The 27,034-nt window shown below is 40.7% G+C and overlaps 1 protein-coding gene across 2 annotated transcripts; it reads right to left on the minus strand.

Moving 5' to 3' along the window:
• Positions 1–500: 500 nt before the first annotated feature.
• Positions 501–26,377, minus strand: CHODL (chondrolectin; the record flags this gene model as incomplete). 2 transcript variants are annotated; one of them, XM_084226729.1, is made up of 7 exons in its annotated part: positions 501–683; positions 4,720–4,822; positions 6,167–6,250; positions 6,616–6,663; positions 10,403–10,560; positions 11,252–11,564; positions 26,287–26,377. In XM_084226729.1, the coding sequence occupies 7 exons, from the start codon at positions 26,375–26,377 to the stop codon at positions 599–601; spliced, it is 882 nt and encodes a 293-aa protein (XP_084082855.1). In that variant the 3' UTR covers positions 501–598. The 2 variants fall into 2 exon arrangements, with proteins under 2 accessions (XP_084082855.1, XP_084082854.1); XM_084226728.1 differs by having other exon boundaries at positions 6,616–6,678.
• Between the last annotated feature and the right edge of the window lie 657 nt (positions 26,378–27,034).

The raw sequence follows: 27,034 nt of genomic DNA on the forward strand, positions 1-27,034 counted from the left end.
GAGTTTTGCCACATTAGGTTGATGTCACAATATGGTGGCTCTTTCTGTCAGCAACCATGTCATTATTTAATAAAATAATATTTGTTCCCCAGGTTAAAAAACTGTGTTAAGTGTGCAAATAAATACTAAACAAATATTTTGTATCAAACTTTTATGCAAAGATAAATAATTGTTACACTGTAAAATTGTCAGTTCCATTTACTGTACATTGACTATACAATACAATGCATGAGAGACTAAAAGAAACAGAGGAGGTTTGTTTAACTACAAACAGTCTTAAAACTGACATACACTATGGATATTTCCCCATAAAAATTTCAAATGCTCTGTTCTTTTCATTGCTCACAACTAGCTAACTTACATCTCTTAGCAAAATAAACACATACCCTTTATTTAGCATGGCATATTTTGTTACTGAATTAATAAACAAACATCATATAAAAATGATCTGAACATTTGCCTCAAGGGGGAGCTTACAGTTCATTCTTGTAGATCCTTTGCATTTTTCAAGCCATTCCAAGCTAATGTTCTTTGACGACATTATAATACAGCCTCACTGCAAAATGTTATTTTTGCCTCGTTTTCAGTCAGTAAATCATTATACCTCCATGCTACTGTCCTTCCTAGGCGTCTTTGAAATCCATAGTGTGGACTGGTTTGGACTGGTTTTTGTTCTTCCTTTACTGAAAAATAAAAATACAAACTATTTTCAGTGCGTGTGTGCCTTTGCAGTCCTGGTTCAGCTCTGTGACCAGACCTGAGCATTCCATCCCCGGATCTCAAGGCCACCTTTGGTGCTCTCACAGTGTGGGCTCCCCACCCACAGTGGTGCTGTTACCAAAAATACCAGACCTCTCTGCTTAGCAGTGCTGCTCCCAGGAACTGCACTGAATTGGCCTGGATCTGGATGGGTTTTATTTATTTTTTCCCAGTTCCCATCCAACCACACCTCTCGTACAGAGAAGGCTTTTCAGAGAAGGACTCAGTTTGACCAGGGCTGGTGAGAGCTGAGCACTTCCCTCATCTGGGGGGGAAGCAGAGCACACATCCCCCCCCAAATCCATGCCCAAGCCCACCCACCCCCGTGGGTACCACACCCCTGCCCACCCTGGGTGCACCAACGGGTTCATGGCGCATCCCTGCGCCAGCAAGCCCCTTCCCTTCGGGGCTTGACCTGACATCTCATGAAGTGATGGCACATGAATCAGACTCCTGGCAATGAATGACTGGTAGAAAGCTTCCCTGGGGCTACTTTTCAGTCAAAACTGTCGATAGTAGGTTTTGTGTTTGGTGTTTTTTCAATTAAAAAAAAAAAAGGATAAAACTGGTTCCAAAAAGTACTTGCTCTGCAATACTGCTAATGTGTTTGCCATGATTTTTTCATGGAGCCCTGAGGCACCCTGAAAGTTTATGGCAGTCTTTCCACATGGCTACAAATGCCACAAGACACCATCTTCCCTCAGATGACAGCACACTGCAGACTACTGAAATAGGAGCCACTTCAGGAGCCACTGCAGCTGCATTTCAGTGAAAATGCTTCAATCTCTGGGTAGAATATTTCACACTGATGGGTTGGTTTTTTTTCCCAATTAAATAAAAGTCAGAAGAGAGGAAGTAGCCCTACGTAACTCTGTAAGGTGGAAACCTAAGAGTCCCAACAGTCCTATACATTCAGTTTTACTCCTTTCCTGGTGTGTAACTGCAAGCGAATCTGAGTTGATTTAAAATGTACTTTGAGGGTGCTGAATGCTACAGTAGTTTTCAGTCCCTCCAGACTTACCTCTGAAGTCCTACAAAGTAATGCATTATGTACCTAAGCCCATTGGAGTAATTGGAAAGACTCCCTTTGGCTTCAGTGGACTTTAGATCAGGCCACAGTGCTATAAACAAACCAATTGCAATGAGTCAAGTAGTTCCAGCGCTTCCTTCTTAAAGAAACGAAGTCACTACTTCCTTCTGGATTAATCCAGCAAAAGCAGCATAAATTAATGATGAAAGGCTTTGAATGGAGAGTCCTTGCTACACAGCAGGAGCAATTTTTAAATACCTTGGACCAGAAGTTGAGGTGTATCAAATGAGCTTATCTTCAACAAACCTACGCTGATTTTCACAGCTGGTTCAGGAAACAGATTTTAGTGACAAAGGTAAGATGCAAAAAATAGCTTGAGCATATTGGTGTTTTGACCATCAAATGCAATCATAGAAACAGAAATATACCAGGTTGGAATTTAAACTTTCTGCAAGGCATTCAGATGATAATGGAGATGGGTCTTTGAAGCAGTTTCTCCTTGCTTCCCTGGAAGAAATGAAAGGGAGAGCATCTAAGCATGAATGAGCTGATCATTTCTGCTAGCTACAGGGACGAGGTGTTGCTTTGCCTTATTACTACCCTTCAGAGCCCAAGGACAGGCAAAATTAGTCATGACCTTTCAAGCTAGGCATGTCCTGGTTGGCCATGGGTTGTGGCTTTCAGAGGAAAGGTCACCATGTTGTGGAAGCCTAAAAAAGAATGAGAAGTCAGGTTCACGTGGAAAGTTGGGGGTCCCTCCTTCCCCAGCAGGACAGAATCCCTTTCCTAAAGTTCTAAAGTGTCCAGATGATAAGTACAAGTGATTGTTTCTTCTTTTGATTTGGTTTTTGCCCAAGAGCTTCATATTTGTGATGAACAAAAATGGTTTGCAAGGGAGGTCATAAGTGGAAATCAAAAACAGATAGGAATTTTTTTTTAAAAAACAAAGCTTTGTTTCAAAAGATAAAATACTTGATTTTTAGTGATAGTTTTTTTGATCTAAACTATTTTTTAAAATGCTTTAATTTCTTTAATTAAAGGTTTTGGTGTAACTCAAAATAGGCATTCTGGGAACAAAAACAAACAAACAAACAAATAAACAATAAAAAAGAGAACCCTGTTTTGCATCAAAACCATTTTGTCCTTGATTTTTGTATCATTTCATCTATCAAACTAATCAGCTAGCAGAAAAAAGGGAAATCTTCCAAGGTGAATTTCCAATATCTGTGTCATGCAATTTTGAAGTCTTGGAAGTTCAGATGAATTACTTCTGGATGAACTGCTATAGCATCAAAGGCCTGATCAAAGCCCACTGAAGTCAACACTACTTTTTCTATTGATTTCAGTGGGCCATGAAACTCTCACTGCTTTCCCAGGAGTATTCAAGGGCTGAAACTTTTCTCAGAAGAGAAGCACCTGCCAGAAGCTGTACCATACTTACCAGGAAATCCAGGGCCACTGTAATAAGGGTTCCAGAATTCAATTACTATGCAATTGTTAGTGTTATACATATTACTATTTTACTACTCTTTTATGCTTTCAGCTTCCAGCCTTCTGCAGCCCCCGTGGTGAGGTTTATATATAACAGTTCACAGGCTTGGATTTGCCCATCATAAGACAGTTTGGAAAGTGCTTATTTTCCTTTTCTTCATAGAAAATGCATTTTTTAAAAAATCAAGTTTGTTATTCAGACCTCATAATATCTGTTCTTTATGGCTACTTGTTTCAATGAGGCATGGTACCAAGGAGTCCTGCAAATATCACTGTACATTCACTCACACACGGACAGAAACAGTCTTGACATTTGGAGTGTTTTCTCACCTGAAATACGTTACTGCAGCTATTGGCAGGGAATACTAAGTAAAAAAGCATAAGGACAAAAATAAAGAGCTAAAATAGGGAGGATTTTTTTTTTTAATTTCTTAAAACAGTGATATCATATTTCTTTTAGTTATTCCTGGTTTTCAAGAGGGAAAACAGCTTACAAATCTGCTTATTGCGCTTGATATTTTATGTAAACAGCATTTATCTATAAAATATATTTCAGTTTAAACTCTTCTGGATTACATTAAGTTGAAAACACTTCCTGAACTAAAGGATAAATGATATTTGAGGGTTTCAGAAACACTAGTTCAGAAAAAAAATACAAATTATATGCTGTCATGTCTTCATGTATCTATATCATATTTTGAGAAAAATGAAAAGTCCAAAGGATTTTAAAGCCTGAAGCAAATTATATTATATTTCAAAGGCTGAAATATTTCTTTTTTGCATAATAGTACCCCTGCTTGATACCACAATTATGAATACATATCTATTTATTTTATGCATCCTCTGAAGCACATACATGATGTACAAAGGATGTCACACTAGTGTGTGGCTCAAAGCAAGATTTTGCTTTTCATTTTCAATTTCTGTGCTCCACTGGTCCATCTGCTGTTTGCATGGTATGTGCAGTGGAACAGGATTAAGCAGCTGCTGGCCCTTAGGTTTGTCTTTGGAACAAATTTTTACTTTAGGATGGAAAGTGAGTCCTTGGGCTCACCCTGTATCTGTGAGGGACCCCTCTACTATTTCCCACAGCCCAGGAACTTTCCAGGTGGTAATCACAAAGAAAGAGGTGAAGTAAAAGTGCTGACAACAGCCCTGACTATCAAGTGGTCTGCAAAGAGACTTTCTTCAGGAACAGGTGGAGTCCCAGCAGCAGCAGCAGCATTCTTTGAGACCTAGAATTATCTCAGCATGTTGTGGAAAAAGCCTGAAGGTGAATGTTCAGCTGTAACAGCTGTAAACTGCTTGCATTTTAATAGATGAAAAGGCACTTATTTGCATATTTGGGGATAGATGTAAGCAGTCTTTCAGTAGGAATAGCTTGTCAATGGAAATATGAATTCTGCATCATAAAACCACCACGGATGAGTATATTTTACCTTTTATGAAGCATCTGGAAACAGCAAGTCCCAAAAGCCACCAGTATCAACAGCAGCAGTGGTATAGTGGGTATTACAACATAAATTAAATTCGGAATTATACCTACAAAACAAAAATTCTCATTAATGTCTCCCATGTTGAAATGCTTTTAACCATGTCAGGAAAAATCTGGAGTAAAATAACAGGAATACATTAACTTACACAAAAGAACACATATATTCCTTCTATAGGACGAGCTCCAAAGAGAACTCAGCAGCATCAAGAATAAAGCAGCACTTGAGTTATATGCAAAACATATCTTAAGGTCTTAAATTCTGATATTTGCCAATTTTTTAATTCAAAATTCAAGTGTTTTAATGGAGGACTTTTCACAGCCTAATTTTTTTTATGGTCCATTTTAACTGTAGACTCTGTCATCTTTGTATGTGGATTCCCTGCCCATGCAGGACCACAGGAGGAATGAGCCTGGCTCTCATCTTCCCCTTCCCCTTAAAAGACACATAAAACCTCTCCCTGACTAATGAGCAGAGCTAAAGGTGCTCCTCTGCAGGTCCCTGCACAAAAGGAGTGGGAAATGGTACAAGCTGAGACTCTATAATCTGTCTACAATAGAGGATAGGGTCTGCAGCTTCCAGAAGGGTTCTGTTTCCCAGTAACTGCACACCCATGTTTTGTACTAGTACACATTTAATGTACAAATTGTGGAGATTTTCTTACTCATTGTCCTATTTTGAAAATATTTTCCCTAACAAGAATAAATGTGAGTATTCATGTTGTGTTTGAGTTTTAGAGTCTTTGCACGGTTTGTATGAAAAGATATAATTGATTACAAACCACAGTTTCTCAATATAGGAATTCCTCTGGAGTTAAAAATAATGGAAACATCAGCTAGGAAGCAGGCTCAAAACCAGACAACCAGTGGGCAAACAAAGCACCCCTTTCCATAATCCCATGGTGCAATCCTGTAAAATCCAGGGCTGTTCCTTGAATAGCCTGAAATCATGTTCAGTTCCTTGAACTAAAATCATGCTACAACTCTTCCTGAGCCCTGGAACTCCATTCAGAAGATAAATTGCTGAATGAAGCAGCCAGGGGCATTGCAGAACCTGGGCAGTAGGTATCCACCTCCCAAATATCATTTCTACTGGGAATCTCAGCAAGGCACTGAACTCCTCTCAGCATGTGGCTTTCCAAAAACACGGGGTCCTTGGGCGAGCTATGGACATGGTGTTTTTTCTAAGTTTGGTGAGACAAGGAAATAATTTGTTTCCACAGCAACTAGGAGAAGTAAGACTCTTGAAATGTTACTCAAATATATGTATTTTCAGGGTGCTTCCCAGGGAAACAGACTATTTCCTCCCATCGACAAAAATGGAAACTGAAATGTTTCTTTAATTCCACTGTTAATATTTTTAGCAGAAGACTGCATTCATATGAACACATTACCTGTTTCAGTAGCAATAATATGATACTGATCTTCTGGTTTGCTTGTGTCATAAGGATTTCCTGCTGGCACTGTTGGAAAAATATCTGAAAAGGAGATCAGACATTTTAGGAAAACAGTAAAAAATATGGGCATTATGTTGTTGAATAAATTAACAGAAATTATATTTTAATTTATATTGGTAAAAGGAATATATTTATGATTTATTAAATATACATGTAAACAGGATTTTATTATAAAATTGGAATTATATCTGGAAGAAGAATTAAAAGCAGTCTTATTCTGAACAACAGGTATTTGTAGCTGTTGCTCTGTGAAGAATTAATTTTTCCTGTGTTCCAATTGTTAACTGTGCCTGTTAAACTTGAGTAATTTTGGAGGCTCTTGTGTACTATCCTTATAATTACATATTTACCAGTGCAATGAAATTTAATGTGTCAAAATTTCTTACCGTATTCTGGCTCTGCTCTGTCTCCTAATTCTTTTTCTAAGACATTATCTGTTAAATCAATATTTGAAATTGATTGTTGAAGAATAAAAAAATGTGTGCAATAAAACAGATGTTTCCATTTTTTTCATGCAGTATCACAGAAATAGATACATTTCCCCAAACAATAATTGCTTAATTCTTCAGCATTTCATCTTCTTACCAAAGGCTCTTTGCAAGCTAGTGTCAGATCACCTCTAGTTCATACTTTTTGCTCCTTAGAAGAAGGCTAGAGTTTAGTCTAGTTTCAATTCTTGGTGGCCTCTGATTTAGTGGCTAATGGTTAAACCCTAACTTCTTATGCTGAATAAAGTGCCTAACATACACAAAGACTCATTTGTGCAGACAATTCTAAAACAATATATTAAATTCTCGCTATCATAAGGTAATACTAACTTAACAGTGCTATGAGACTACAGTTCTGAGTGTCTTGATAAATACAAACTGCTAGGAGAAATCAAAACAGCAATAAAGCCTACTAGATAAAGGCAATTATTTCACCGACTCTGGTAAAAAATAGCTACATTTGGCCTTATAAAAAGAAAGACACCAAGATACCCCAAAGAACTGAGCTGCTGTCTCTTGACAGCAGAAGAGGGGATGAGTTTTTAATTTGATTGCCTAATCAAACCTACAGGAGCTGGACAGGGACTAAATGTGGTCACAATTACCAACCTATAATTAAGGTTAAGATTGCTGAAGATCAATATGATCCAAAGCCAGACTGAACATTGCAACACTGTCAAGGGAGGGCTTGGAAAAATAAAAGTGTCTACCAGAAATGTGGTTTGTGCTTGAGCAAGGCTGGCTAATGAGCACTGTCCTGGACTTGCTGATGATACAATTAGATGCAACTTTATCAAGTCACCTACAACCTGTTTTGGCCTGTGGCTGGTATCAGGCACCCTACATTGAATACAGACAGGAGAGTTGTGAAAAACAACGTGCTCAGATGACGAACTGAAATTCAATATGCATGTGGCACTTTAGCACTCCTGGTGAAATGGAAGTATTTTGCACTGCTAAGAGCTGACACTGAAGCCTTTACAGTGATTTGAGGGGGGAAAAAGGTTGTTCATAAGTCTCACTTGGTTTGAGATAAAAAATGTAATTTTCCTACAAACATTGTGTTACTTTCTTCAGGCAGTGAAAGGAATGTCATATATCTATTTATATACACTTTTGCATCTACTCCTTTCCTCCATGTGACAGAAAAATACATTTCTGAAGAATAGTCTGTTTTGCTAAAGAGCACAATTCCAACAGTTTGAAAAATAAATAGCTACAATTCAGTAGTACTGCATTTAGCTGCATAGCAATGTTGATGCTAACAATAATCTACCTATACATTGTTTGCCTTATATGCCTCATTATAAACTAATAACCCATTTCTACCTAGAGAAAGAAATACAAATGTATTTTCATTGTTACTGTTATCACCTTGTTTTCTGACAATCCAAAATGCCCAGCATTTTCTCAGATGGTAAAAGCAATAGAAAAAGCAATTCTTTATCACATCTCAACAAGAATGGTAAGTAGTTCACTAGTACAGAATAATTATCTAATTTAAATTTGTTTGCTTTTAAAGCTACAAAATACACCTGAAACCAAACCTTTTTAATGAAGTCTGTAATTTCAGACATAAAAATGTTGGGCTTTTTAACAACATGAAACATTTCTATTTGGTTATCCTATTTCAAAATAACTCGAACAGTTCTAAAAGTGATAAAATTGTCACATTTCCTTGAAAGGCCTATGATGATTACTGATCATCATAAAGTAGTGATAACCACTGAAAATTTCAAAAGCAGGAACAGGTTTTGGGGGTGACAGTATGTCAAAACACGTTGGTATATCAACTCTGGCAAATATTTAATATTTACTTGCAATATTAATTACCATTAATATCTTCATTAAGTGACCAAAAAGTAAAAAATATATGTACCCACCAAAACCAGAGGAACAAAATAGCCTGGATCTGTATGGATAGACAGATCTCTACAAAGAGATGGATAATTTTTTTGATCATCAGCATAGAGAAACAAGGTAGGAAACTGCAGAATTATCTAGTTCAAATAGCTGCTAAGAGTAGGATTTCATAGAATCATAGAATGGTTTAGGTTGGAAGGGACCTTAAACCATAGCTTTTTTCCAATCCCCTACCATGGACAGGAACACCTCATGCTATCCCAAGTTGCTCAGAGCCCCATCCAACCTGGCCTTAAACATTCCCAGGGATGGAGAGTCCACAGATTCTCTGGGCAACCTGTGCCAGGGCCTCATCACCCTCACAGCAAAGAATTTCTTCCTAATATCTAATCTAAACCTACTCTCAGTCAGTTTGAAGCCATTCCCCCTTATCCTGTTACTCCAGACCCTTGTCAATAGTCTCTCTCCATCTTTCCTGTGGGCTTCCTTCAGGCACTGGAAGGCACCAAGTAGATAATCTCAAAGTAATCTCTTTTCCAGCCTGAACAATCCCAGTTCTCCCAGCCTTCCCTCCCAGCAGAGCTGCTCCATCCCTCTGATCCCCTTGGTGCCTCCTCTGGCCTGGCTCCAGCAGGTCCCTGTCCTTGCTGTGCTGGGAGCCCAGAGCTGGATGCAGCCCTGCAGGTGGGGTCTCAGCAGAGGGGGCAGAGGGGCAGAATCCCCTCCCTGCCCTGCTGCCCACGGGGCTCTGGATGAGCCCAGCACTCGGGGGGCTCTGGGCTCCCAATGGCCAGGGCATGGCCAGCCTCTCACCCACCAGCACCCCCAGCTCCTTCTCCCAGGGCTGCTCTGGGTCTGTCCATCCCCAGCCTGGATTGGTACTGGGGCTGCCCTGACCCAGGTACAGCACCTTGGACCAGGTCTGTTAAACCTCATGAGATTGCCAAGGGACACCTCTTGACTTTTCTATTAATTAATAAATGAAATAAATCCACAATTTCATATTCATTCTGACTTTTAGCTTAGTTTTGAAAAACAAACACACCAAAAATTATTTGAAAATATTTGCATGGTCGTGCTGAAAAACACGCTTTCATTTACTTTAAGTATTGCCAAGAATAGAAAATGTTATAGGCTCAAACTGGAAAGTTTGCTTTTTATGTCCTTTCTGTTTTTGCACCTTGTTCTAGTTTATAGTTCACTTTTCCTCTATTGACATATACAGAACTTATGTCATGTCTGAAAGTACAGCCAAATTCCCTAAGATCTGTTTTCTCTGTCACCATCTCAACTAGCATGCATCTGCTTTTCATATCTCTCTAAGTCTACATGCATGAATGCAGAAATTTTTCCTGCTGTTCTGGACTTCATTCTTCAAGCCATAACTTTTTAAAATAACCACCACATGTATGTTGGTATAAAATGGTAAGGGTGCAACTACAAGGACAGTGCAATATTTTTTACAGGAGGACCAAGATATCTTGGTCATCCTACCTAGAAAGTAGAAAATGTACACATAAAATGCTTTGTGAAGTAAGAGAATTAATGAAATTAAAAAAAAAAAACAAACTGGGAATGCATGATAGTGAAGCTAACTTTGAAATCTTGTTAGATATAAACAGGTTTATTAAAATGTATTAAAAATGTATTTTAATAGTTGTTATTGACATATAATATCTCCTGTTAATGCCAGCTCAGGCACACACCAAAGGAACCAGTACCACAGGCCAAAAGATACTTGAAGATTCCCTCACAAACCAAGAGGCAATTGTTTTCCCAAGACAATGTCCCACCAGTGAAATATAACTTCAGTTTTACCTACCTGGGGCATATTTGCAGATAAAATTGTGCTTCATGTTGCATCTGTCATCGTTCCACTGATAAAGGTAGGGCCCTCCCAGACCGGGGTTTGCAGTTGGCTGATGATACATCACCACACAGGCTTCACTTCCACAGGAAGGCTCATCTGTGTACCAGTTTCTAGTTTTTGAAAATAAGGCTCATCAGGATGACAAAGAAAAGAGTTTGCATCAATGTAGAACTATCAACCCAAACAGTCCCATCCTCTTCAAAGGCAATCCTGCATTTCCCACAACTCTTCTGTGAAAGGTCCCAGCTGCACATCTCTGAATCCTAAAGGAATTCTGATCAAAGCACCTCTGCAGAAATAACACCCCACTGCTCTGCTTTCCTCCCTATTAGATACTTATCTGTCTCCTTGTCTTGAGTTCTGTGAGTTGCTGCTACTCTGGCCTTTGGCTTCATCAGGAAGTTAAAGGCTTTTCAAAAAGGGTAGAAACAGAACAATTTACGCTAAACATCTCACAATAATTCATTTGGTGGCTGGTTCCCTGATTTGAGGCGGCCAGAGCCTTGCAGAATTTACCTGCCTGCTTTCAGACCACACCCAAAAGACTGTGCATGGCAGAACAACCTCCAAACACCACGCAGAGGCAAACTCTGTGGGTGGGAGCAAAGAAATTCTTAGGCTGAAGCCACACAATGCCATCCTGTCACAGCTTCAAATTCAAACCCCCTACTGCCAGCTACCCTTCATCTGGAGAAGCCGAGTGGGAGATGCCACAAACTTTATGGCAGCAAGCAAGGTCTGGCATTTCAGACTCTTTTCCTTTCCTTGGAACCTTCTCAGTGAGCAGTTCCACACCCTTACCTGAATGGTGACATACTTCCATCAGCCCACTGGTAGAGGTCGGGGCAAGCACTCGACGTGGCCAGTCCATCGCCACTTCGCCACAGCCCAATCCAGAAATCCCCATCAGAAATCCCAGAGCCTGATTTGGTGAGGTTTTGCAGCATGTTTTCTATTAGCTGCTGCTCAGCTTCACTTTCCAAGCTCAGTAAAGCCCCACCATCAATTTCACAAGCCTGGCGAGCCTCCTGGAAGCCCACGCGTCTGGACAAGTCCTGGAAATAGGCTAGCTTGTAACAGGAATGCTTGAAGGCACCATAGCACACCTTCTGGCCTGAAAAACAAAAGCATGGGGCTGTTCAGAGCACAGTGGTGAATACCAAAGCTGCAAAAAAAGAATACAGCACATCATGCATATGCTGGTGAAGGATGGGATATTTCTGCCATGGGGGACTCATGATGATAACCTAGCACCACTGAAATCCTTTGCTCTGATTTAAATTTCAAACAGCACACAGTTCATGGGAATCTATGCCATCTTACCATGGCCTGTGAAACTCTCCAAAACACTGAAAATTCCCAATAGGCTCTAGATAAATATTTACTTTATAATGACTGTACCATCAGGCCTCTCTGTTACAGCCAGGAACTGTTTGGAGTTTATTTCCTTGACTATTGCATACTAATGGACCAACTTCACTTTTATTGTGTAGTCAGAGCTATTCAATTAAAAAAAAAATAAGTTTCAAATACACATGTGACATGCTTCCTGCTTTAGTGGAAAAAAGCAGCTGAATTTTTTTTTTGATCCCCTTGATTAACCTTGAGAGGCTGTATATGAGAGGAACCCATAGTCAGTCTTCACTATGATGTGCCTAAGCACAACCTGTAAAGGTCTATGGGAGGAGAAAGTCTGCTCCTTACAGTTCTTTGTCTGAGAAAGATATATGTCTGTTTCCTAAAAATGAAAAATAATTATCATTTTCAACTACTAAGACTCTCTAGAGTTTGTTCAAGATGAGGAATTAACACACTCATCAGCCACAACTGAACTCCAGTAGGTTTATTTAGGGACAGAATAAGGCTTCTAAATATAACCATCTCTTAAAAAAAATAAAATCAAGTTTTTCCAGAAGAGAAATCGATCACTGGAGAAGCAAAGTAAAAAAAATTATTTTATTAAGTAAGAACGACTGAAGGATACCAAAGTAACAAAAAACTACCAGACATTTTCTAGACGGTTTAGAAATCAACAAAAGTCATTATTTTACTGGAAAATTTGGACAATGGATAATGGACAATCACACAATAGGCTGAGCTGGAAAGGATCATTGAGGACCATGGAGTTCCAACTCTCAGCCCTGTGAAAAACAGCCCAAGAGTCACACTGTGTGCCTGAGAGCGTTGTCCAAAAGCTTCTTGAGCTCTGTCAGGTTTGGCGCTGTGACCACTGCCCTGGGGAGCCTGTTCCAGTGCCCAGCCACCCTCTGGGTGAAAAACCTTTTCCTGATACCCAACCCAAACCTCCCCTGACACAGCTTCAGGCCATTCCCTTGGGTCCTGTCACTGATCACCAGAGGGAAGAGATCAGTGCCTGCCCCTCCCCCTGGTGAGGATGCTGAAGACCAAAATGAGGTGTCCCAGAGTCTCCTCCCCGCAGAACAGACCAGGTGACCTGAGTGGGTCCTCATACAGCTTCCCCTCAAGGCCCCTCACCACCTTCACAGCCCTCCTTTGGGCACTCTTTAAGGGCTTTGTGTCCTTCTTATAGTGAGGCGCCCAAAACTGCTCCCAGCACTTGAGGTAAAGCCATGCGGCGCAAAGTACAGTACTATATCAGATTTGCATTTGAAAATCTTGCATTTGGTCTCACTTTTAAGCAAACCCAGATACATGATTCATGTAAATAACATTTGAACATGATTTATCCTGTTTCACCTCGAAAAAATTGTAGTTTGTCTCTAGGAAACAGCAACATCCTCACATAACTTCAGCTATATTTATCTTTTCCCAGGCAATACTTTCCTGTGCACAAAGAGTAAATATCAAAGTAAAAAAAAAAAAAAAATTAAAAGCTTAATGAGAATGAACTTTATGTTCATTCTTTTTGCATTAGCATTGCTTCATTTTTGTATTTAATAAGTAGGATATTTCCAATAGCAGACAGCACAAGGGCTGAGTCGAAGACATCTCTGCATAGTTTCAAGTATTTGTGGAGAAAAAGCAGATTGTATCAAAGATGCATTAATATAGGAATGGAAAAACAGGATCAGCTCTTGACTTTGAGCTAAATCTGAAAGTAACTCATTTTTTTGGGACCATTTCTGTTGTAGAAAGCTAAATTATAGGGTCAGTATCAGTAGGGATATACTATGCTTAACTTTCTAGGGTTCCTTACAATTCTTGTAATCTTTCTAGGAAAAAAAAAAAAACAACAAACTCTGAAACCTTCACTTTATAGTACCCTATTAAAGTTCATCTGGAGAAGGACTATCAGGAAGAAAAGCATCTTTTTAATCTCATTCTTACCTTGGCAGACAGACTTCTGAAAATGTAGCTGTTTATCAGTAATTAATCTACCAGAATAACACAGGAACAAGAACAGTCTGAAAAAAAGGACAAGTTTGTGCCACAGATATGGAAAAAACAGGCTCCAAGATCAGGCAGAGAGGGCCAATTTTGACTTCCCCTGATAATGTCTTGGCAACACAATGTATGCCCCAATTTCTTTCCTGGTATTTGCCTTCACTCACGTAGGTCAGGAGCCTTGCTCCCAAAAAATGTAGCAAGGGTCATAGTCCTAGCTGGGCAATGGTGCTGGAGAAGCAAGGGACAGACCCTTTAACAGAAGTGCATATGAAATAATGGGCTTCCTCCTAGACTTCTTCAACAAAAGTACTACTATTATCAAAGTAACAAAGTGATGAGTCTAAACGTTGCAAAGTGGGAAGTGCAACAATGAAAGCTCATTGTGGAAATTAAATCCCAGCTCATTCCCTTCCTCTACAATGCTGAAATTCCAATTTTGTGAATGTGATCAATTTTCCCCAGGAGCTGTGTCTCACTAACAGGACAGAGTGCACAGGGAAGGAGGAGCTGATCAGCATTTTGACCCTCCTTGCTGGGTGAGTGACAATGGCTTATTGCCAGAGTACACATGTGTACATAGCAGCACAAACAGCCAAAGCCTAGCACTGAATTATGCAGGACACTAATCACTTCCAAGGAAAAGTGACCACTCCTTTCCCTGTAGTTGAAGATTGGATTCAAAGCATTAATTCAAGATGTACATTCAAATTTAGGAAAAGTGCTTTGTCCATTGTTTTGCTCTTTTTATTTTCCCAGACAATCTTTGAAATAAATTCTTCCATGACTCCCTTCATTCTGTGCACATACTTCTCCTTGACATCAAGTAGAAAGTTATGAGCAAATGAAGGTGTCAAAATATTCTGGTCACAGTTTCAGTCATGCAGGAATTTTCAACCAGCTGTGATGAGCAGGCTGATCAGTATGGTTCATAATTCCTGTGCTGTTCCTTCCTCCCTCTCATGGGAAAATAGCTAACATACAATCCACTCCCCACCCCTGCACGTTTCTCAGGGGGCTGAAGTGCTCCCCTCACACTCTTCTCATCCCCAGCCTCTGCTTTTCTGTGACTCTCCCAAAATCTGAGCCAAACCTTCCAGCAGAAGAAGTGGATCCTTGCTGGCTGCCTAACTGAGCTTTCTAAGGATGCTCACCTGCCAGTCAGCTGCATGGAGACTCAAACAGAACCACAGAATCTTTTAGGCTGGCAAAGACCTTGAGGACCATCAAGTCATGGCAAGTGCTGTTTCTGACCTGCTCCAAGGCTTATTTCCATCAGCTGTGCTGTGTTCTTGTCCAACACAGGTGCTGTATCAATGCTCAGCTCCACCACCCACGCCAAGGAAACCAGGTGGGACTGTATGGAGCAGCAAGGAGGACGACAAGTATTTGTGATGCAAAGAGCTTCTGCAGCCCCTAATATGTGCCCAGCTTGCTCCCATTGTGCACTCACAGCAGGGAGCCCTCTCAGAGCCATCAGGATACAGATGTGAAGGCCCAGCTTCTATCCAAGGGTTTGCAAGTTAAAACCTTGAAGCTTTGTGGAAGACATTTTCTTTCTTCCCTTAAACTGACCAGAATAATTTTTAAAGACACCATTTTTATTGCAGATGTTTGGGCAGGGTTAAGTAACTCCAAGATCAAGTTTTACCAAGTGAAAGAATTGAAAAAAAATGAAAATTTGAATGAAATCCAACTCCTAAATTACTGCTCTTTGATTTTTTGCTCTCTCTACCCGTGGCAAAAGAAATCATTTCCTCCTCATAGGCTGATCATTTCTGCAAGAATATACCTCCAGAAACCAACAGAGAAAACAGCAAGAAACAAAGAAATAATTGGCATTAAGACCCATAGACCCAAAGAGTGTGAATGAAGTGTGAGAGGCAGAGCAGTAAGCTTTCTGGAAGAAGCTGTGAATTTCCCTTGTTCTAGTTAATTTAATCCCTGTGTATAGGCAGTGACCTACTCTGAATCTTTCCTTTCTTCTTTTCAAGCAGACTTTGAACCAGTTCCACTGCAGCAGATAAATGTGTTAATGGAAATCTGCAGTTGTGCCTTAATAGCTGGCAAATCAGTTGACATTTTAGTGCTCTTCTCGGAACACACTGAGATGTCAGGTTTTAAAGCTTCATTTTTTTTCTCTCACTACTAATTTCTGAACTACAAAGCAGAAATAATTTACCACTAAAAAATGACAGAATGGACCACACTGTACAGGAGACAAGATAAGTATGGAAATATCAACTATGTGCTACTTTACCTTATTCTAACATCTTTCAGCAGACTCCACACTTATTTCTAAAGCAACATTTTGTTATTTCAGCTGCATAAACTGAGTTCCAATTTTTCTGTCATAATTGACTAGAACCTAGGTTTGTAAGTAAGACTATTGGAATGAATAATGCAAAGATACTGTGCAACATGAATAATATTTTTTTGGTCTCATCATCCCATTAGCTGATGAAAGCAAGTGAACAGGATTTGCTCCAGAAAGTGCTAGCTACCATCTATATGGGTCAATTTCATCTTTGGGTGTTTCACAGAAGCTACATAGTAGAATGTTTAGATATCAGCCTCAGAACAAAGATATTTTTAAACTAAATTACCCATTAAAATATTTCTGCAGATAATTGTACGGGGGCGGGGGGGGAATCTCCTTCAAGAAAAAAATAAAGAAACAAATTGCAAACTGTTATTTCAATCAGTTATATCTCCATTATGCTTTAATAACCATGCTTCATTAAACAAAGAAGAGGCTCCTTGATTACTGCCATGACAGAAGTTACAGCAAAGTGTCATTTAGAAGCAAAATTGCTGATAAAATACCCAGGTCCAAGACTTCTCTCCCTAAGAGCATCAGGCTTATTACTAAACTAAACCCTCACAGGCCCATGAGGGGGCACAAAGGTCATTTTGAGTGACACACCTCGCTTAGCTGGAGTCTTTGAAGACATCAGGTAGCAGATAAGCTCCCTGCTGATAAATCCCATTCCTATTCCTCTTGAATCTTACAAACTAACCCTTCTTGAACCTTACAAACTAACCTGCAATCCAGGGCTTGATACCATTACCATCCACCTAGATTAGGTCAGCCACTGCATGTGCACAGCATATGTGAAGAGAGACAAAAATGAATGCACAAAGCCTGATGTATTAAACTCCATTATTTTTTTGTACTTTGAATTTTTTTTTCTCCCCAAAGTAATGGATTCAGCAGAAAAATCAGAAGAGAACTTAGCAAAAAGCAGTGTGAAATATTTAACATTAACCAGAGCAGCGAGACCTGATGGAGACCTCTGAAAACAAAGTGACAAATAAAAACACAAGGACTTAAGTGAAAGAGATCATGAAATAGCAAAACAGAAATCTATGGTAATTAACCAAAATATTCTCTGCCTGTGTTATGAAGGCTAGTCTTGGTCTTGAGCTTTTATGAGCACAGTGACCCCAGGGATGACTAACCAGCATGCAGAACACTGGGCACAATTTGTTTTCACCTGTCCCCATGCCACAGGGCACTCCACACCAAGTCTGCACTCCAGAATGTGGCCAGGAAGAGACTAAGTGGTAATAAATTTTCCTAATCACATTTTGTTCCAAAGCTGATGCATCTTGTCAGATGGTCTTTGTATCACCCAGTCAGATTTTGCCTGGGTTCAGCTGCTGGTCACATTTTGCTATATTACGTTACTGCTGTTGATGTTTTACTGTATCATATTTGCTTCCATCCACCAAATATAATTTTTTTTATGATTCATATTACTTTAAAAAAAAAAAACAGCTGTGATAACATTTCATAATTACATTCTGTCTGCATTTATGATAAAAGCAGGTTGCCATCTTCTCTCCCAAAGTTTGTAACACTCAAAAGTGTGTTACACATCGTTCTCCAGCTGAGTCAGTATGCAAAGCACTGATGTTTCTCAGCTCACAGTCCTGAGCAGTTTAAGGAGTTCCACATGCCCATAAATTTGACATTCAAATAAAACCTGCTGAACAGCTCCCAGGCCAGCCTTTATCTGTACTGATATCTTCATAGCAATCTCTTCCATACCTTAGCAGGTACTTTTTCCTCCAATCTTCCTGAAAACCAAGCCTTCTGAGGGAAAAGAGTTGTTACTGATTTAGTCTGGATTAAGGATTATGCCTAAAATGTCATCATACAGTTTTTTCTTAAGTGATTTCCCAGGGTGAAAAATTTTCAAAGGTTCCAGTTCACTTTTAATGGCTTACACAAAAACCCCTGAGGGCCACATTTGTCTATCCAGCAGCTGTGCTTCAGGCAGACATGCACAGCAGACAGTTTGTGTGCATCATATCAGAGCATGCAGACCATGTCTAAGGTGGCTACATGGAGGCTGCCCCCAACCTCTTGGGCAAAACTCATCTATCAGCCATTCTTAAAACACTTCTTGTAATGGATATCCTTCTTGCTAAATTCTTGGGCAAGTAAAAGTTATGGATGCATGTGTAGACAGCAAGTCTAAAATGTTAAATAGGATTTTTTTTTCTATTCTCTTTCAAACACAAGCCAGATAATGTAACTTCAGCCATTAACCATCCCATATCTTGTGAATTAGCAAAGATGATGCAGGAGGTCCTCAGACAAACAGGTGTCTCTAGGATCAATGGAATTTTTGTAAAGAGAAAAAAAACCAGGAATTATGAAGTTTAAGTAAAATCAAATTACTGTATTATACCATCTATACTGAGATTTAGTACTGTTATGCAGAATATGAAGCTAAACAAGATGCATTTATCCTGTCCAGTCCTTGTCTTTATTTTTTCTTTTACCATGGAAAGTCATTTTCAGTACATTTATTGCTAAAAATGGGGTTTCACCTGTATGTTAGCCTCTACTAGATCAGTTATTGTGTTTCTAAGCACTTTTGGGGACAGAGATTGGGCTTATTTCTGAATGACAACTGTCCTCAATAGACCCATAATAGCTACACCCTAAAAAAAAGAATCAAGCCATCAAAAAGGAGACAGTGCAAAGGAGCACCTGGCAGTCCCTATTTATATATTAAATGTTACTCATTCCTAACACCTGGATTTTGCCATCAACTGAATAGAAGTGCAATTAAAATTGGATCTGAGAGCTTCTCTGCACAATGCAGCAAGATTGCTGGTCACAAAAATGGGTAGTTAAGAGTAAATATATGACCCCTTATGACAAGTATTGATCCAAGCAGGTTATTTTTGGGAGGTTTGTCAAAGCCTCTGTGTGCTCAGAACCTGTGCTTTTCTAGGTCTTGGGAGGATGCAGGAAGATTCCTTGTCCTGCAAAATCTTCTTCATCACGTTGAAAAAATTGATGGGAGAATTTGTTTTTCCCACAGCCGATTAAAAGTTTGTCTGGATTTTCAAAATCCCTGATGTACTGGAACTGGAATACCAGCCAGCATGAAAGCTGCCATCTTCACACAGCAATTAACTTATTTCCCAAAGAAAACAACACACATTTATTTCTTATACTCAGCTTCTCAGCCCTGGTGCCCAAAGGAGGGAACTCAGGCCATTGACAACAGAGCTGTAAAGAAGTAGCTTGATGTCTAAACCTCATTAGAAGCTAATCAACACTTCACCCTCCATAATAACCATTGCAGGAAAACATGCAATTACATTAATCAATACAGGCTAAGTGTCTTCAACTGGAAAATTAATATCCATCTTTATGAAAAATTTTTAGTCACTGACTCAAGTCATAACTCAGACTCAAAAAAGTCTCTAAAGTATTTCCCAAAAACTATTTCTTTTTTTCCCCCAGGTCAAATCATTAGAGCCCTGACAGGTTTCCTTTCTTCTAAGTGAAACATATCTTCATTTTGGCATCAGCTCTGGTTTCAGCTATCTAACACATCATAAATTTCAAGCATGAGATCCATTTAGCTTTTCCTGTAATAACTATTTTCCTTTCTTCTGATCATGTGAACTTTACAGGTGTATATCACAGGGCTCGCCATGGCAGTCAGCCACTTCCTTCTCTAAGGAGCCAGCTCACAGCTGCACTGCCCTAGAGGTTCACAAAAGTGGCAACATAGCTGGTAAAACAATCCCCTAAATCTGCCAATTGCCTTCCCTTTTTTAAGGAAAAACTTGGACAGAACCAGGCCAACAATAACACTCAAGTGTCAATGGCATCTATTTGAACCAATCAAAAAAAGAGGAAATAGAGTGTTTTGGAAAGACCTACATATCTACAAGTCTGCTCTGGGATGTGGATTATTTTACCCAGAACTTTAAAACCTCAGAACAAAAAAAAAACCCAACCAAATAAAACACCCCTCAACAGCAGAAGCTGTTAATTCTTACAAACACAATGACACAAATTTTTATATATCATAACCTGAAGACACACCAAGTACTCTACGATTTCAGCTGTTTATTAAAAAAGCATAAACTCTGACAAGACTGGCCCAGAGAAACTGTGGCTGTCCCATCCCTGGAAGTGTTCAAGGTCAGGTTGGATGGGGTCCTGAGCAATCCAGTCTACTGGAAGGAGTCACTGCCCAGGGCAGAGGGTTGGAATGAGATATCTTTAAAGTCCCTTCCAACCCAAACAATTCTGTGATTCAAATTAAGCCCATTCATCAGTAGTTTTCTGTGTAGCCATGAAGCCCAGAACAGAATTCACAGAAACCTTTAAGACAGAAACCTTTATGACAGCTAAGAGGTTGCTGTTAACTTGCTGTGGAATAGACATAATAGACAAAAATTGTACTCTGAATGTTTTCAGTGCGTGTGCCAGCCAAGGGGAGCAGGGAATAGTTTTATTCTCCTATCCCAAACCAGCAGACATTTTCATAAATACCCACTTTTCTACTCATCAGTCAGTTCCCTCAATAGGTTTTCTCCCAGGCATAAATGACAGTTGCTGCTGATAGCTTATTTCTCATTTTTGCCTCTAGAAGGAAATAGTTCATAACTCTTTGGTCATAGAATCACAGAGTATCATTGATTGGAAGAGACCCCCAAGGATCATCAAGTCCAACTCCTGGCCCTGAACAGGACCATCCCCAAGAACCCCACCAAGAGTGTTGGCCAACTCTTCTTGAGGTCTGTCAGGCTTGGTGTGACCACCTCCCTGGGGAGCCTGTTCCTGTGCCCAACCACCTCTGGGTGTAGAATCTTTTCCTGATAGTCAATACAACTCTCCCCAGTCAGCAGATTCCCCCCTATGTCAATTAAATGAAGAAAAAATGAGAAGAGAGAAAATATACTCCTTCTCAATTATTTTTCATAACAAGCATCAAGAAATTTGAATGTCTTTTTTCCAAGTAGGTGTTTAATGAATTTGAACTTGAATTTTTTGTAGTAGTCTCATGAATTTGTTACCAAAGTATTTGCAATAGATGTAGGTAATACATATGGGTGCAAATTATATTAATTTCCTTGGTTTAAGAGCTTCCTAGGGTGTAACACCCTTTCTCCATTTCAGTACAGGACTGTAGAATGCTTTCTTCTTGTGGCAGTTCCACAAATAAAAGAGAAAGCAACAAGCAAAGCCTTGCTCATTCACCTGCTCCTAAGAAAGTGGGAAAAGCCAATCCACATGGAATCTCAAAATTGGTGACAGTTCACTTAAGGCAAAAATTGAAGGGAAGTTTGAGGGGAGGAGAAGTCTGTTAGAATATTTTGAAGGATAACTTACACTAAGAGAAAATTCAGAGGTAAAGCATCACTGATTAATTCACATTACATGTAGTCCTTGAGATTCAGTGTGGGATTCCTCTCACCAAACTTAAGTTCTTCCCAATAACCTGTCCATACCTAAACTGACTCACTGACCTCACTGTGTGGACAACTGAACAAAACAAATACAGATAGCAGTATCCATTAGTGCAGATCTGCAGCATATTCAAAATCCAAATTTAAATGAAATTAATCCCACTCTTAAAACACCAACTTTTTTCCTTCCTTTTTTCCTTCCCTTCTTATAAAGTGAGCCTGGAGTCATTAGCTGGATACAGCAGGTATATTCAGATTTAATTAGAGACATGCCAGCTTCTTAGTTAGGACTCATTATTCCTTAAGATTGGTCAGAACTGAAGGTCCTGCTGTTTGTCAGTGGTGGCAGTAGGGAGTGCTTCAGCAAGAGACTCAACTTCCAACTAGTGAGTGCGAGGTAAGAGGATTAGATTGTAGCAATTACTATCAAAGGATTGTTTCATCTTACCTACTGTACATTAGCATCTACCTTCTTTTCTGATCCATCAGAGATTTGCAAAGAGAAAGCCATTATGGATATTAGCTTTAGAAAAAATAATGCTGCAGAGAACCCTTTATGAACTAAAGCATGTTCCCCTGCAAACACCTTATAATCAAGAAATTTGATCTGCATAGGATCAGACCTGACCTACAGAGTTAAAATCATGAGTTCAACCAGGCAAGAGACCAGCTTTCTCTCTCTGGGAGTGAGAAAAGCCATGTGAAAGCAAGCAGACTGTCCATACCATTCCACAAGGTTTTTACCACAGCTTCCTCCATGGCAGGCATTTCCTCTTGGGCTCTTTAGCCAAGTGGAAAACTGGGACTTGACAATCAAGAGTTGGAGCTTTGCAATGCCTTTCTATTTTTGAACAAAATGCTGTGAGCAAAAAGCTGTATTCTTGGGAAAGCAGCGTGCTGGTCTGAGACACAGCACTAGGATTTTTCCATGTCTCTTTCCTTATCCCTGAACAGAGCTGCAGCCTGGCCAGCCTGAACAACACTCACTCATGGGAAAGGTAAGCTATACATGGTTGACAAAGAGGGAGGGGGGTCACCTCTAATACAGAATTCTGACTCTAGAAACTGAGTTAAGTACTTGGATATTTCTAACCTGCTACAGAAGGACTCCTCCACCATCAGAGGTCTCATCAAAACTGGGTTCTCCTTCCATAGGGTATTGTGGAATTTCTTGGTTTGCAGCAAGGTGTCTTTAGCAGAAACGTATTATATCCAAAATCATCATCTCTTTTCACTCTAAGAACCCAGCTCGATGTGCCCCCAAGAAGACAGTGCTCTATACAGGTGGATAAGGAGAAGAAATAATAAAGGAGCCCTTGGGAATTCAATGCCCAGCTTTTCCTGCACTTTTCCAAGTTTCAGTTTTAGTGATTACTGAGACCTCCAACTGAGCAAAAGGATCTGGTACTACCTGGGCATGCCTATCCAAGAAAAGCTTTTGTAGTATGCAACTAAATGCTGCCTATTTCCAACAAAATGTGTTCAACACAGACCTGTTGCACATGTAGATTAGATGGCAGGTTTTTTAACAGGTTATATCTTATAAAATTCTGAGCTGCATATGTATCTTAAAATTTACAGTTCACACACACACACAAAAAAAAAAACCCACAAAACAAAACAACCCACAACTTTACAGTAGAAGGTTTCATCTTGAGAGAATGCTTGCACTTTGACAGACAAAACCCAGGTGTGATAAGCAGGCCAAGCAAATTAAATTAAATTAAGTCATGCATCTTTTGAGAAAGGGTTTGTTATCTCTAGTCAATCCAGTATCCATGAAGACACTGCTTTAATTCTCTTACTTTGCAGTACTTTATGCAGAACTCAAATCTGATCATAAGCCATGTGAATGAACATATTCACTTCCTTAAAGGCATCTGAAGCCACCAAGTCTATAGTTTAGGGGCAACTCTGGTAGTCTCCGGACTCACCAAGTGTTTTTCCTCATTTAGTGTTTTATATATCCAAGTACTTTTGCACCAAAATAAATACACACTGCTTTAAAAGACTACACCTCTATTTAGTCTGCTATTGATGCACAGCAATAGCAAAGAGCAAAACTTTAAAGCTGCAGAAATACAACTAGATAAACAGTAGTCATTAAGCTATAATACCTATGATTAATACATAGGCTGTTAAATGATTAGTAATAAGATTAGCTTGCATCTCTCCTGCCCAATAGATACTTAAAGTAATTGCATCTTTGCAAACTGCATTATCATCACTTCATGTTCTTTATGATGTCATGGGACAGCAAGGCAGACTCAGCACTTTCTCCTGAGACTGCTTTGGGTTTTTTCCTATAGGAATCAATTCTCTGGCAACACTAGATAGCTGGATATGGAGGCTGTGAGCATTGCTCACAAAACATCTGTCTAGATATATTAAAAATTAAAAAGAACTTTGCATCACTGTTTCAAACTTCCCAAATTAAAAGAAATAACACCAAAATGCAAATTGTTTGTTTGAGAGTTTTAATTATATCCTAGCAAAACTAACATACTTGGAAAAAGCAACAGAAACCCTTTACTTGAAAAAATGGCATTTCAAAAAGCCAGGCCTTTTCTTCTCTGTCCTCTTGACACTATGATCAAAATGGTAGCAAATTTGCAGTTATTGCTAGGTCTGCTGCAAACTTACTGCAGTCAATGGGACTCTTCACAAGGTCCAACCAGCACTCAAGCAGTCTCACAAACAGCTTAGGGGAGTGATAGGAACTACATATTTACTTGGATTGAGAGCAGTCGAATTTCTTACTATGCCAGATTATTAATCATGACTGAAGAACAAATAATTATTTTTTTAGGAATAGGTCTGTTTAAGATATAGACTTATGATTGCAAACAAAAGCTTACTTAAGTTCAAACTGCTGGTTCTTATGCAAGAGAGAGGTAAGATAGATGGGAGTCAGGTGACAGCACACACCGCCCAATTATTCAATGGTACTATTTCTTGCCTAAAATAATGTCAGCTACTGCTAGTACTACACCTATCCATGTGCATGTGCCAGAATATGGGTGTGGTCCTTGAGAGAAAGAAAGGGGGAGAGTTCTTCCAGTACATAAAATATCTGCAATAAGCATAAATAAATAAATAAATGTGGTTGTTATTGTCTAGGAAACCTTTATCTAATGAATACAACTTCAACCAATAAACTAATAGTACATAAATGGTTCTTTCTGTAAGCGGCTTCCAACCCCCTCCTGTATTCTACCAGACAAGTATTAGCAGCACAATACAGTGACATGAGGCTCATCATATGCTTCAGGGAAATATGGGGCAGAGTCTGTGTCCTCTCAAAATCCCCAAAGCCTAATGTGCATCAAGGAACAGCCTGATGAGGCAGCACGCACATATCACCAATGGCTTTAAAAGCTGGACCTCAGTTTCCTAAGTCTCAGTTAAACACAGAAGCTGCAGCTGGAAGATTAAGGGACTGGGTTTCCTCAACCACATGGACTCCTGCACTGAGACTGCTAATGCCAAATGCATCTCATAGATAATTAAGCTTCACTATTCCTTAAAAAAAAAAAAAAAACCAAACCAGTGTTACATAGCAGTCATAGAAATTGTAATACTTAGAGCTTTGATGTATCATATAAGCCAGTATAACTCACAGTATAACAGAGGTAAATGAAAGGCTTCAGGTTAGTGTTGAGGCAAACAAGCCTTTTCAAAGTGCTGGAAGTACTGCTACTTAGCTATTATTTCCTGAAGATACTGTTTTGCCAAGACCCCAAGAGCCCATCTCAGTTGTAGCATTAGAACCTGCTTCAAAGAGTGCATGATCAAAATGATCCAGTGACTGCCCTCCCACAGCAACTAAGAAAGTTATCTGAATTCAGCAATCAAATGCTTGCAACAAAAAAATACCTACAAAAAAGTTTTGTTGATATGCTACTGTTACAGCCTCTGAAACAATAGTATACAAATAATTTGCATTGCTCTGGAGACAGCTTGTAAGAGCCACGCTCTTACCCACATATACACACATAACTTGCTAATGAGCAGAATGGAGTGTGCAAATCTTTGTTTCCAGGCAAATGCATGGATCTATAGGCACACACAACATATCCCCAAGAGCCTGTCAGCTTTTGCCTGGAGAGTCTGAACCAAAGTAAGCTTAAAAGGAGTATTTCATTAAATTTAGCGGTTTCTGAGCATATGCACCTGGATACTGCAAACGCACAGCAGGAGTCTACCGCTCGTAAATTAAACCTAAGCTCCAATGTTAGATACAGGCTTCTAAAGTATTGTCTTCCTTTTGATTTTGAGAGTTGTGGACTCACCCACACACAGCAAAACTATTTTACGCCGCACGCTCTTAAAAGTTTGCCCTCTCCTCCCAACAACATCGCAGACAAAGAAGAAACATCCCTGTCCGGCTGCCAACAAAACTCAGCGCACAGACGCTCCTCGGGAAGACGCTCGATCTTTGGAAGCGATTCGAACGCAGCCGGCAAGGAACCAGCTCTGGAACCAGGACAGGACTTGGGGCTGCCTCGGGAGCCCGCGCTTGGCTCAGCCCCGCATCACCGCGCGTTGCCCGCAGCATCCCCGCTCCGCCGGGGGCAGGTGCGTCCGGGAGCCGCTCCCGGCGCTCGCTCGCCGCCGATGCGCGGGGGGTTCGGCCAGCGGGGTCGGTCCCGGGTTCGGCCAGCGGGGTCGGTCCCGGCTCCGCCCGCGGCGCTCCCGGAGCGCTGCGCTCCCGCACCGGCCCCGCACCGCGCACTCACCGCTGAGGACGCGCCCGGCGAGCGCCCCGGGCCCGCACAGCACCGCGGCCGCCAGCACGGCCGCCAGCCCCAGCCCTCCTCCGGCCCCCATGGCTCTGCCCCGCTGCCGGCTGGCTCCGAGAAGCGCTCAGGGCAGGGCGATACCGGCCGGCGAGCGAGGGACACGCACCCGGCTCCGCTGCTGCCTTTCGCCACCTCCCCGCCGCCCTTCCTTTATCTGCTTTCCCCGGGGAGGGACCGCCCCCGCACCGCCCCCAGACCCAGCGCCAGCGCCTGCCCCAGCCCCAGCCCCCGTCCCAACGCCTGCCCCTGATCCAGCCCCTAATCCAGCCCCCGTTCAGCCCCCGTCCCAACTCCTGTCCCAGCTCCAGCCCCGGATCCAGCCCCAGCCCCTCCTGCCCCAGCCCCTTCTCCGCAGAAGTACCGGCACAGGTACCAGGTGTGCGGTCGCTTCCCGCTCCTGGCTGGAGGCTGCGGGTCCCTCCCAGTCTCGATTCCAGGTCACTTAGGGTTATTCACTGCCCCAGTAGCTTGGGAGTGGGATCCATACCCTGGTCTGGGTTTCATAGCTGTTGAGGGCTTTGTAGACCTTCCTTGTCCGTGTTTTCTCTAAGAAGAATGAAAATGTCCTGTTGCCAGCTTGAAAATGTGGCAATATATGTGTACAGGTATTTACATGGAAAGCACACACACAGAGCAGACTATAAGTATATATTCTGGGAAGTCCCTTTTCTCATTGCCCCAGAAG

The sequence above is a fragment of the Fringilla coelebs genome (assembly GCF_963513975.1).
Source record: "Fringilla coelebs genome assembly, chromosome: 2".
Taxonomy (NCBI): domain Eukaryota; kingdom Metazoa; phylum Chordata; class Aves; order Passeriformes; family Fringillidae; genus Fringilla; species Fringilla coelebs.